Source organism: Carlito syrichta, unplaced genomic scaffold (assembly GCF_000164805.1).
Source record: "Carlito syrichta isolate Samal-C Ts95f unplaced genomic scaffold, Tarsius_syrichta-2.0.1 Scaffold312097, whole genome shotgun sequence".
Taxonomy (NCBI): domain Eukaryota; kingdom Metazoa; phylum Chordata; class Mammalia; order Primates; family Tarsiidae; genus Carlito; species Carlito syrichta.
In genome coordinates, this window is record NW_007256193.1 from 19,318 (window position 1) to 33,071 (window position 13,754).

General features: G+C 40.8%; 1 protein-coding gene across 1 annotated transcript in view; it reads right to left on the reverse strand.

Annotated features, from left to right (window-relative positions):
• NCAPD3 (non-SMC condensin II complex subunit D3) overlaps window positions 1-13,754 on the reverse strand; it is an 80,129-nt gene that overhangs the window by 13,540 nt on the left and 52,835 nt on the right. Inside the window, exons 22-28 of the mRNA XM_008069540.2 lie at window positions 12,904-13,018; window positions 12,702-12,809; window positions 10,669-10,907; window positions 9,696-9,775; window positions 2,247-2,384; window positions 1,845-1,978; window positions 1,381-1,580 (exon numbers count right to left, since the gene is read on the reverse strand). Of these exons, the coding sequence (XP_008067731.1) occupies window positions 1,381-1,580; window positions 1,845-1,978; window positions 2,247-2,384; window positions 9,696-9,775; window positions 10,669-10,907; window positions 12,702-12,809; window positions 12,904-13,018 (1,014 nt within the window). The remainder of the gene's footprint in view (window positions 1-1,380; window positions 1,581-1,844; window positions 1,979-2,246; window positions 2,385-9,695; window positions 9,776-10,668; window positions 10,908-12,701; window positions 12,810-12,903; window positions 13,019-13,754) is intronic.

Below are 13,754 nucleotides of genomic sequence, written 5' to 3' on the forward strand. Positions count from 1 at the left end.
CTACTTGGAAGGGTGAGGCGGAAGGATCGCTGGAGCCCAGCAGGTCAAGGCTGCGGTGGCCGGGACTCTAGTCTGCACTCTAGTCTGGGCGACAGAGTGAGACTCCAACTCCAAAAAAAAAATAAAAAATAAAAAATAAATACATAAATAAAAATTAAAAAAAAAAAAGAAAATGCTATGCATTTACATAGTACCTGATTTGACCAAATATTCATACTTTCTCTTCCTTTTTTTTTTTTTAGAGAAAAGGTCTCACCAAGTTGCCCAGGCTGATCTCAAACCCCTGGGCTCAAGCAAACCTCTCACCTCTACCTCCTAAAGTGCTGGGATTACAGACATGAGCCACCATGCCCAGCCAAATTTTCATAATCTTTACCTTTTATTTATTTATTTATTTGAGTCAGAGTCTCACTCTGTTGCCCAGGCTGGGGTGCTGTGGCATGCTTACAGTCACCACAGTGTCAACCTGCAGAGCTCGGGTAATCCTTCCTCCTTAACCTTCCAATTAGCTGAAATTAAAAAATATGCACCACCACGCCCAGCTAGTTTTTTTGATTTATTGTAGAGATGAAGTCTCGCCAAGTTGCTGAGGCTGGTCTCAAACCCCTGGCCTCAGGCAATCCTCTCACCTCTGCCTCCCAAAGTGCTGGGATTACAGGCGTGAGCTACCAAACCTGGCTCATAATCTTTACCTTGAATGATCACTAACCACAAATATTTTGCAATAAATCTCTTGGAATTAAAAACAATTCAGTATAGTAGCCCACATATATGAAAGTACGCTTTTTCTTCTCATTTAAAGTCACTAGTATGTATATGTCTCTTACTTGTAAACCACTCATTTTTAAGAAGTTCCTGCAACAGGAGGACAATGGGTGGAGAAATATGAAATTTAATAAATCTGAATCTGAGCAGATGGTAAGTTTAGGGATAGTCTTAAAAAGTGGCTTAAATTCATTCACTCAACAAGTACTGTCAAGCACCTTCTCTGTCCCAGGAATAGAGTCATTTCCGGGGACGCACAAATGTAACCAAGAATCCCTGGCTTCCAGCTGCTTCTAGTCCACTGTGTGTCTGTTTCAGTAAGGCCCATGAGGTGACAGGTGGCAGGGTGTTAAGGAATTTCAGTATGGAGGCAGGATGTCTGGGGAGGAATGTGCATCAGAGAAGGCTTCTTTGAGAAGATGGAAGGGGTGGGTGAGGCTCATGAGAGTAGGTGGTGCTGGAAACATAGACTTGAGAATTATCACTGCTGGGGCAAGTGTTAATGCCACCAGTAAGAAGGAGATCAAAATCTCAGGTACACCACCAAGATTTCGGGGGCAGGTGGGACAGTGCAGGGGTGTGATAGGCCTACTTAGGAAAGAACAGCACACTCACTTGTGAGATGAGCTTCTTCTGCGCTTCCTGCATGACTACGTTTGCCAAGACCACATCATCTTCTTCCATAAGGAGGTCCTTGTCTGGCTTGGACCTCATTGCCAAAAGCTTGATCTCCTTTGAGCTGAGGACCTCAAATGTATCTGAGAGTAACTCACTGGCTTCCAGGTCCAGGGGCAGGATGCCATCGGCGAAGGATGCTGAGGGAGAGTGCATAAGATCAGCTCTGAGAAACACCACAGCCCAGGGTCAAACCTAATTCACAGAACGGGGTAGGGAGGTTTGGAGGGTGGGCAAGGTGTCTTGGGCTACGAGGTGGATCTTTGAGAGGGATCTGTGAAGGACTAGACAACAGGGGTGTCTTCCTGCAGTACCAGGGTCCCCTTTCTATAGACCTGCTGGACCATTAGCAACACAGCATTTCATTTTTAAACACACATTTTATACAAACACACCAGGCCTACCCAGAATACTAAGGCAAATTTTGGAAGTGATATTGAATCGCTGTTCATCTGTGAAGTGCTCTAGAAGAAATTTGTAGATTTTCATTCGTCTCTCTTTGTTTGACTTTCCCTTCAGTGAAAACAGCCGCTTCTCTCTGTGGCAGAACAGGACAATGTTACCATGTCATATGAGCATGGGTGATGGGACTTAACACAGCAGCATCCTACAAGCTGCATGACAAAGACTCAGCACACTGCTGGGACCCCAGTGTTCACTGCAAGCTCTTCCCTTAGCAAGGTAATGACCACCACAATAAAAATCCACGTCAGATTTGTGTCCAACCATCAAGTACAACAGCGCAGCCTCGCCTGAGGCTCTCCATCTTTCACTGAGACAGAGACCACCTCAGGTGCCTCACTGACCTCTCTGACTGGGGGAACCTGTTATACTTCTCATGCTTCTCATAGTTATTGAAGTGGAAAATACACTCGATGAAGTGCTGAAGGAACATGGCAGGGTTCCTCCTCAGCAGCAGATGAGTTAGGCAAAATTCCCCGAGGCTGCAAAGGAGAGAAACAAAAGAAATACCATCTACCACTCTCTACCAGACTCTGAACTCTGCAAGCAAAAGAGAAAGTAAGCTCATTTGGTCTCCTTGCTCCAGTTTCCTTTGGAATCCAAGGTCAGGGTGAAGGTTTCTCCACCAGGTTTCCTTTCAATATTCACACAAGGTATCATTATCCAGCTGCATTTCCAGTGGGAAAAGCAACCAACCGACATCTCCAAAACTGCTTCTTCAAGCAGCAGCAAGTGTCCTTAGGTCTGATGCAACAACAAAAGTCACCTGCAAAGGGACACCTGGGTTTCACCCCCCACCGATTTCAAGTTTGTCACTCATAATAACAAACAAAAGCCAATTTTAGTAACAGGAACTTTTTTTTCAAGAAAAGGGATTGGCCAGATTCAGTGGCTCATGCCCATAATTCCAGCACTCTGGGAGGTCAAGGCAGGAGGATTACTTGAGCCCAGGAGTTTGAGACCAGTCTAGGCAACATAGCAAGACCTCATCTCTACAAAAAAAAAAGCTGAGTGTGGTGGCACATGCATATAGTCCTAGCTATCCAGGAGGCTGAGGCTGGAGGTATTGCTTGACCCTAGGAATTCAAGGCTGTGGTGAGCTGTGATTATGCCACTGAACTCCCAGCCTGTGAGACAGAGTGAGACTCTGACTCAAAAAAAAAAAAAAAAAAAAGAATAGGGATTAATGACAAGTTGTCATAATTTGGGTCAGAAGGACAATACCCCTCACAAAATGACGGACTCAACGAGCTCTGGAATCTCCAGTAAGCCCTGGGAAGCCTCCTTCCACCCATGCCCCCAACACATCTATGCAGTGTTGCAGATGGGACACAAATGCCACCAGGACTGGACCAAAATGAAGGTTTTGAAAGGCAGTTGCAAGCGGGCAAAAGCCAAACTGTTCCATATAGGCTATGAAATAGTTTCTGTTTTATTATGATAGTAGGTGAGAGAATGTGAAAGCAGAGCTTTTTGTTTAGGGCTCAACCTAAAGCTGTGCAGGGCTCACTGTGATCCATTCTTCACACTGTCGAGGCCAATGTTTTAATTTCATTTCAGAGTTCAAATACAATTTCCACCTATACAGGAGCACTTGGTCAACTCTCCACTGGAAGAAAGCAGGGTCAAGGACAATCCAAATGGCTTACAATTGGCCTTGGGACACATTAGGACTGCATAGGAGACTGACCTTCCCCTTTCCCTAATGGTGGTTCCTTAGGCCAAGATTTAAACCAGTTTGTATTCATAGCACAGGATCAGAGAAGGCAGTTGAGAAATCATGATTGTAAGTAGGTCTATAAAAAAATTCCACTGCAGGCTGGGTGTGGTGACTCAAGCCTGTAATTCCAGCAGTTTGGGAGGCTGAGGCAAGAGGATTACTTGAGCTCAGGGGTTTGAGACCAGCCTGGAAAACTTGGTGAGATCTCGTCTCTACAATAAATCAAAAAATTAGCCGGGCGTGGTGGCATGCATCTGTGGTTCCAGCTATTTGGAAGGCTGAGGCGGAAGGATCGCCTGAGCCCAGCAGGTTGAGGCTGCGGTGGCCATGATCGTGCCACCACAACACTCCAGTTTTGGTGACAGAGTGAGATTCCAACTCAAAAAAAAAAAAAAAGCAACAAAAAATTCCACCGCAGATAATCACACTCTGACTATCCACTTAGGAAATAAGCAAGCAGTCTGACTTACAAATATGAAAATTAAAAAAATTAAAAACAACAACAAAATATGAAAACTAAACACATAAAACTGTATTTATTTAAGGGAATTCCCTGAGGAAAAATTCAATTCAGGTCAGCGAGAAGCATCTGTTTGATCTGAGTAGGCAATATATTTTACACAAACTATGTTGTTTGGTAACACAACTTTGAAAGGCGAAGGATGTCATAGCATCAGATGAAATTCTTTCTAAACAAGGGTTACTTTGGTAAATGATCTGTGACAAGAATGGGTAAAAGCCATTAAATAAACAAACAAAAGCCAAATGAAGTGAACAACAGATATTTACATTCTGTGATATTTTATTCTAGTTAATCCACCCAGGCACAGCCATTTCCACATCTACCTGAACGTGCTCCTCAGATCTGAAGTCATGTATGTGAGAGTGTAAAACCAGACAGAATCAGCCATTCTTCTACAAGAAGAGGGGCTGCTTTGATCATTGATTTCATGTCAAATTCCAATCTCGTCAGAGTTTAGAATAAGAATCTACACAGGTAGAGGTGACCAATGAGCAAGATACTGCAGAGTCTGTGACCTGATGAAAAACTGGCATAACCAACGATACATATAAATTCAATGGTAATATAAAACCATGCCAGGAATCCTGTACTCAGGGGTGAAGGAAAATCACAAAGCTTTCCATCCTGATAAACTAGAATCCACAGTCGATGTGTAATATTAAAGACTAAGCTCAACTGCTGCATTCACTGGAACTTTATTAAAAGGGCAAGTTTTAGCCTTGTCTGGATTAAGACTCACAGATCCTCCAAGCTTGATAAACCGGATAAGAGAGACTATTGTGTTTCTTGTCAGCTGAAAAGTTAAAAGAAATTAACTTTCCAAGTAACACTTCCTAGAATATTTCTTGGAGTGACAGAAGAAGGCACTTTCTAGGTACTTGGATTAGAAAACCTCAGTGGCTTTCTAGAAATCTCACTAAGTTGAAAGCTCAGTCAGCATTCTCTCCCAGTCCCTCCTCCTCCCTCAAGACAACTGCTAGGAAGCACATGACCACACCACCAATTCAGGGACACTGTCTACAAATTTTATACAGCATGAAATACGTTATATGGAAAACAAAGGGAAAACCAGATAAATCCGAGTTATTATCTTGTTATAGCCTTGTAAAAGGAAATAGCACTCCCTTACTAAGAATTAAAATGCAGGATTCAAGCAGCAAAACAAGGTCACAAGAAGAGCAGTCTGGTTACTTCCATTTTCAGCTTTAGCAGGAAACATAAAAATTTAACTTCTTAGCCAGGTGTAGTGGCTCACACCTGTAATCCCAGCACTTTGGGAGGCCGAGGCAAGAGGACTGCCTGAGCTCAGGGGTTCGAGACTAGCCTGGGCAACTTGGCGAGACCTTGTCTCTATGATATATCAAAAAATTAGTCAGATGCGGTGGTGCATACCTGTGGTTCCAGATACTTGGAAGGCTGAGGCAGAAGGATCACTTGAGCCTAGCAGGTCAAGGCTGCCGTGGCCATGAGTGTGCCACTGCACTCCAGTCTGGGTGACAGAGTGAGACTCCGACTCAAAAAAAAAAAAAAATCTAACTTCTTTCAGATTTCTTCCCAAGCTAAACACCATTCTGAAGCAGGTATCTGCTTAATAAAGGCTGCCATTAATAAGCTCATATTCCTGATATGGTCTACAACAAGTGTCCACCTCAGGTGATATCCATTTGTACCAGGATTTTAGTTGAGACTTGAAGCAGTATCTCATAACTCCTTTTCTTCCTTGGCTATCACCCCACATCCATACCCTACCTGTTATCTACCTGTTATTTACCTAGGCTCTCTCGATCTATCTCATCCCTGTGTTGTTGTTTCTTTTCTCCTGACCTAACAACCAAGACTCCTTCTCTTGCCTTGCATCTTTCCACTGTACTCTGTACTCCTGGTTCCATGAGGAGTCAGGCTCCACCTTCTACAACTGATTCTTGGAGTACTCTACATTTCCTCTTCATAAGTTAGAGCTGGATCTCCTTCAGGAACAGTACTTTTCTTAAAACCCTCTTAAATGAGGATGTGTCATCTCTCTCATCCTTTAGTCAGTGGATGAGGATCCCATTTCCCAGCCCCCTAGTATCTTTACTCACTCATTTACCAAATGTTCAGGTGCTAGGGACACAACAGTAACAAAACCAAACCTCGACCCCTCAGGAAGCCTGTATGTAGTGTGTAGACGAGACAAAGTGCTCTGAAGAACAAGAGCTGGGGAAGGGTTCGGGAAAAGGAGAGTGTGGGTTGGCTACCAGGGAGCACGCACACATACACACTCCTGACCAGCTGAGCTGAGGACTCCTAACATCTGTATCTCCTGCTCTCTCCTTCCTGGGATCTGGTTTCCGGGTTTCCTCTCCCTTCCAAATCCCAGGAGGACTCAGAATTTCTTCAGTGTCCATATAGATGCCCTGTTAAACACCCTCACTTTCTACCTTCCCAGCTTCACTGCCTTGGTGACTTGTACGTCTGCACTCTATTTCCCCACTGGCAGCCACATTCTGGACACTGCCACTACACTGGACATCAGGCAGTCTACTTATCACCACCACTCCCTCACTTCATTCCATCTGCTGCACTTCACCAACTCCTTTGGACTGCTGAGTACCTCCTTTTCTCCCACACTGAGTCATCTCTGTCTTCCCCTCTTTTCTATCTCAGTGGTTCATTATTTTAGTTACTCTCTTGCCTGGAGTCTCCCTGCCCTGCCTCCTTGCACTTCTGCAGCATTGCCCAGTTAAACTAAAACATCCTGCTTGTTACTTGGCTGCCACCCTGTGCCTACCATATTACAAGGCCACCACCTAGTGGGCAGAGGGGAAAATAGACCACATAATTTTGTAGCATCCAAATTTTGGGTTTATATGACCAATGCAAAATGTCATACAAATTTGCTCAAGGCTGACTTCAGAAAAATCCAGTTAGATCAGAAAAACCCAATGGTCTCTTCATGAGATCTGCATTAGCAGATATGTATGAAAAAACTCATGTACTTAATTTTAACTAGACCTAGCATTTGGGCTAAAAATTGGAGACCAAGCCAAACACAGAAAAATAAATATCACATGTTCTCCTCATATAAAGGAGCTAAAAAAAAGTTGGGGAGTCACAGAAAATGAGTAGAATTGTGGTTATTAGAGGCTGGGGGTAGGATAGGGAAAGGTGGATTCGCAAATAGAAAATTACAGCTAGAGAGGAGGAAATAAAGTTCCAATGCTCTGTAGCACTATAGAGTGAATACAGTCAACAATAATTTAGTGTATAATTTCAAAAAGCTAGAAGGGAAGATTTTGAATACTCACAACACAAAAGATAAATGAAGTGATAAATATGCGAATTATCTGATTTGCTCATCACACATTATATACATGTATTGAAATATCACTATGTACCCCATAAACACATACAATTATTACATGTCAATTAAAAAAAAGGAAAAATTAGAGAACAGAGTAACTTAAATTACAGTTAGCAGAAGTATTAATCAGCTTTTTGAAGCTGAAAATCATGGTCCATGTTGAACCATGGTTTAAACAAACCCAGAATGTAGAGATAAAATGGAAAGATTTAAGGAAGAAGTATTAAAATACTGGAAGAGGCACTGATAATCTGACTATAATATAAAGTATCACTCGACCAGGCATGGTGGCTCATGCCTGGAATACCAGTACTTTCAGAGGCCAAGGTGGGAGGATCAACAGAGGTCAGGAATTTGAGATCAGCCTGGGCAACAGAGCAAGACCCTGTCTCTACAAAAAATTAAAAAAATTAGCTAGGTGGTACGTGCCTATAGTCTTATCTACTTGGGAGACTGAGGGAGGAGAATCACTTGAGCCTAAGCTGCAGTGTGCTATGATCACACCACTGCATTCGAGTCTAGGCGACAGAGGGAGACCCTGTCACAAAAATCTCCATCTATCCTAATTTCTTTCTGATTGGTGCTCTATCCATATATGCAGGTCCTGCATATATTTTATGCACTAATCAATGCTCTTTTTAATATACACGTATAGGAGCAAACAAAGTGGGGAAAAAATGAGAAAATGGAGGTTAAATAACCAATCCCATCTCCCAGGCTCATCATCTGAACACATTCTCAGGCCATCTAATTATGCCTGCTCCTGGGCCATGCACTGTGTAAAGAGAACCCTGAAAGTCAGTATCATGGGCTGATTGTAAAGGTAAGAAAGTTTGTAGTTATTTTGGTTCCTTCCCCAATTATACAAGAAAGAAAGAGTGATAGCCTTAACTTTCTGCCACTGGCACCAGACAGCATTAATTAGAACGTTAACCCTCTACTCATTTGTTAATGTGAATGCTCCTCCTTGGAAAAGTACATCCAAAGAAAACTGAGCACAGATTCTTCCACAGAACTTGACTAAATTATTGGTGGCTATATTTAGAACAAGAGGAACCCATTATTATAAGCTATTTATAGTTAATAAACTCTATAAAGACCTTTTCCGGATTGTAGTGGCTTTTGCCATGGATTTCAACATTCTATTTTCCAATTACAGACTTGCTTTTAAAAAATTATATAACATAATCTAGGGCAGCAAATTCTATCAGACCATTTTTCAATCCTCTGTAAAGAAATCTAAAAAAAAAAAATGATACAAGACTAGGAATTAACAACTGTGAAAGTAACTTTCCTCCCGTCCAAATCTCAAGAAAAAACCATTTCCAAAGAGTCTTCTAATTTGTATACTCAATTTCATACTGTGCAATTCTTTCTTAATTCCTAGACTTTTTTCCTTATAATTTCTGTACTTAAAAGAAAGTCTGAAATCTTTATCAAAATTAACATTTTGGGAGTCTAGAAATAAACATAGTTAAGTCAATAGTTAGTGTTCGTATCTTATATAGCCTTTTTTTTTTTTTTTAAGTCAAGATCTCACTCTGTCAACCAGGCTAGAGGGCAGTGTCACGATCATGGCTCACTGCAGCCTCGAACTCCTTGGGCTCGGGTGATCCACATCAGCTTCCCGAGTAGCTATGGTAGGTGTGTACCACCATATCTGGTTAATTTTTTGATTTTTTTGTAAAGACAAGATCTTGCTATGTTGCCCAAGCTGGTCTTGAACTTCTAGGTTCAAGTGATCCTCTTACCTTGGCCTCCCAAAGTGTTGGGATTACAAGACTGAGCCACAGGTGTCTGGCCTTCTATACAGTTTAAAATGACTGACAAACACTGTTCTTCATGACTCCTTTAGGAAGAGCAAACAATGTTAGCAAATACAGTCGATGCTGAGATTATTTAGTGATGGATTTGAACAAGTTTTTTTTTTTATCAATATTTTTTATTATGATTTTGTGGGGTACAGTTAAGGGTTAGGTGTACAATACGTTTCATTCAGGCACCCGAACAAGGTTTTTTTAAAAAAAACTTTTATGCAAAACAAAGCTTTGCTATATAGCTTAGTACTTTAAAAATCTGCTATTTTTCCTCGCAACTAGTAAAGGCTCATTCAATTCTAAATAATTCACTCTAAACCAATTTGAAAGAAGAGAAGTCAGTTTATACTAGAAACAAGGTAAATTGTGACATGTGAGGAAAAGATTTACCTGGCAACGTCTGGGTGTGAATCTATCACAGTGCTGACAAATCGAAAGAACAGAGAGCCCTTCCATTTCACAAATTCTTCCTGTACAAAGAGAAACTGGCATGTTTCAGGATGCATTGTCATGGAGAAGTCTTACTGTACTTAGCAGTCACACAACCCAATGACGTTCTCTGTGACATCATTATGTGTGCACCACTCAGTCTGTTCCCGGCACACGGCTCAGTGTTGGCACTCACTTCCCAGCCATTGGAACACCATGTGGAAGAGAATGCATGGAGAACAGCATGGAGCCTTCTACCAGATGAGGAAAATGACTCTAGGCATATGGTGTTAGAGGGAGAGAGCCATGCTCTGTTTACAGAGCTCATAATATATGAAAAGATGAGTACATGAAACACAGGCTAAACATACAGGTTAAGTTTCTTCTTAAAAATTAAATATTATTTTCTTCTCATGAAGCATCAAGCATAGGCACTCAATGTATATGATAACATCTAATGATCTGTGGAGCTTTATAGCTCACTAAGTCCTTTCACACACTGAAACATCTTACTGAACTCTCAGAGCAATGCTATGGCAGAGCTCAGTGCAAACACTATGATCCTCATTGTATTCATGAAGAAGTCAGGTCAGAGAAACATGGACTTTTTCAAGGTCAAGAAGAAAAATGTAACTGGAACTAAAACTACTTGTCTACTGACTGGGTTTTTTTCTATATGGCATTTATTTGCAAAAATGAAACTTCACACTGCCTGACAGGATGTCTGAACAAATACCCCAAACGAACATTTGCAAGTAACGATCTATTTCAAAGGCTGTGCTGAATGTAAGTAGAGTGATATTCTGGAGATGAGGCAATTATTTTTGGATCCTACTACAAAGCAAGCACATTTCCTATGTTATTCAAATACTCCCTTAAACCAGAGCAATGGTGGCGATGGGGCAGGAAGGACAGGTCTAATCTTCATATGTACCTGCAAGAGATTGGTAAGCAAGATGAGTGTCTGCCTTCGGATGAACGGATCTGAATCCTTCAGACACATGGAGATGTTGGGAATGTACTTGTCCACCATGATGGTATAGCGAATGCAAAGATCACACATCACAATGATGACGTTGTTTCGGACAGCTACATCCTCACACACCTCAAGCTCTTGCACCAGGGCTGGGATGCTCTTCTTTGCAAGATCCTCATGCTGTAAGCACAGCTTACCTGGCACAGAAGAGAGAAAGATGTCTTGATTCTACTCTATCCTAATTCCATGCCTAAATTTTCTCTAGACATATTTTGCTGTGGATTTCAAAGTTAAAATGAATGAATCAAAGTTAAAACATCATGCCCACAATCACAAACAACAAAAAACTAAAGGCAGACAGATCTATCCTAAATATTAGAAAGTCCAAAATACCATAAGGAAAAATAAACTCCTCCAGGGGTTTTATATGATATATACACAGGGGTTGTCAAAAACACATAGACACATTTTAAGTGATGTTATCTATATATTACTTTTCAAAGTTGAAGTACATTATGGTAGCAATGTGTAGTATGACATTCACTCAACTGTACTTCCACCATTTTCTTTGATTGTTCTGCCTATTGCATGGTGCTGCTGGCATTCATTTGATTAATGACATCATTTGAACAAATGTCATACTTTTTGTTGTTGTTGGTGGTGAGTTTTATTTCTCTTGTTTACATTGTCCCCTAGGCTGGCTCCCTGATTCAGGTGTGTCTAAAGAAGGGTGTCTGACAGTTGGTGTCAGATAATTTATTGTTGCAGTGGTAGTGCTGAGCACTGTAGCTTTTTTTTTTTTAATTTTAAAGATGTGGGGTACAATTCAGGGTTAGGTATACAAATGTTCATTATGCAGGTACCCTTAATTTTTTCTGAGTAGCAGTCTCACTCTGTCACCCAGGGTGGAGTATAGTAGCATGCTCACAGCCACCACAGCCTCGACCTGCTGGGTTCAGGTGATCCTTCTGCCTCAGCCTTCCAAGTAGCTGGAACCACAGGCACGCGCCACTTCGCCCAGCTAATTTTTTTTATTTATTGTAGAGATGAGGTCTCACTGAGTTGCCCAGGCTGGCCCCTGGACTCGGGGATTTCTCTTGCCTCTACCTCCCAAAGTGCTGGGATTACAGGAGTGAGCCACCAAGCCTGGCTGCAAATGACATACTTAATATGTGTATACATTTTTTTTTGGCACCCCCTGTATATTATGGGATGTTTCTTTACACTAATAAAATTATCTTCTTTTTAAAGTCAACATTTGATTTTACTTACCTGGAAAAATGATCAACAAAACCTAGCAGATGATATATTTTACTCTTGATTGGACACGTACTTTACAGAAACTAAATGCCTTGTGTCGAATCTGAAATCTGAACTGGGTAGGGAAGAATGCTCATCTCATTTATCTTACTTCTTGCTAATAGTCAGGAGGGCTACTGAGTTTCACTTGTTTGTATGTTCTTCTGTGGCCAGGGAATGTTTTGCTCTTATTTGCAATTCTTAGGTATTTGAAAAATAACCAGTATTATAAAAAACATTCCTAACTCTTATCAAGCATAAAATATACAATCACACTAAAGAAAAAGAAACTATAGCACAAAGGTCAGTGTTTTCATGATTAACAGTAATTTGAGTACATGGAGAAACATGTTGATAGTTCATCTACCAGCTCTGAATACTATTAAATAAACTATCCCCTTTACTGGGAGAAATTACAAGACCAGGTATAATGGTAATAAATATCATAATCCTACTAAAAGAAAAAAAAGGCTCCCTATAGTGTTCCAAGTCTTATAGTCTTGGGCAATTATCAACCTTTGGGCTCTCATGATTAGCACTTCATTATGTCTGCAGAATTGCCTGTAAAAATCCAAGACTAGAGTAAACATAGGCTCAGCAGGACACAACATCTTACCACAGTTGGGCTCATTTAAGATCAAAGTGACACATAGAACTTGACTGCACAAGCCCCACTTCCAAGTCTTTCTTACCTAAGGTAATGATGGCGTGTGCTCTGATCACAGAAGGCATGACAGAGCCTCTGACCTGGGAGGGTGGTTGAGAGGCTGGAGCATCACTGCCACATGGAAAGGATGGTACTATAGGGAAGGGAGAAAGGTTTATTTACAGAACCTCAGCAGTTAACTCGGCCATAAAACAGCATGGTGCAGAGTAAGATCTTAAGTGCCTTACAATGGTCTGCAGCAGCAGAAGCAGCCAGGATGGACTGAATCATAAGGAAGACTCGCTTCTCCACTCTGGCTGGACACAACTGGGCTATATCTCCTAAGGTAAAAATGTACTTCACCTACAAAGAGAATTGATTTTGCAGTAAAAATAAAAATAAGGCAAAAGAAAGTTAGTTCTATCTAGATTAAGGACATATCAATGGGATACTTTATACCCCAAATTTAAAAAAAACTTTACTATTTTTTGTTTCATAAAAATACACGGCCATTGTAAAAATTGTCACTACTTAATGAAACTCATCCAAAATTAGGGTAAACATATAATCTTATCATCTAAGCCTAGACACAGGTGCTATTAATAATTATGCTGTGATAACAAATGTATACCAATTATCCCGGGTAACAGATACAGAATCATCTACAAAATATAATTATTGTTATTGTAAGTTTTAAAAAACAATTTCTATAGGCTTTATGTTTGTTTTTCTTATATCCTTACCAATCATGTCATTTTGATGTTTGCAATTATTACTTTGAATGTTGGGCATCCTTTCATGACAATATATATAATAAATGTTTAATGATTACACAAACATGCCATTTAAAAACCATAAATGTCATCATAATGTACTTCACTATTCTGCTATTAACAAACACATAGTTTCTAGCCCTTTGCTAATGCTTATGTTAACTCTGGTGAATACCTGTGTAGACTTGGACACTGTTCTATTTCCTTAAATGTGAAACCCAGTGTGAAAGAGTACATCAACTTGTGTTACTTTTTTTTTCTTTTCTTTTTTTTGAGTTGGAGTCTCACTCTGTAGCCCAGGCTGGAGTGCAGTGACATGCAGCCTT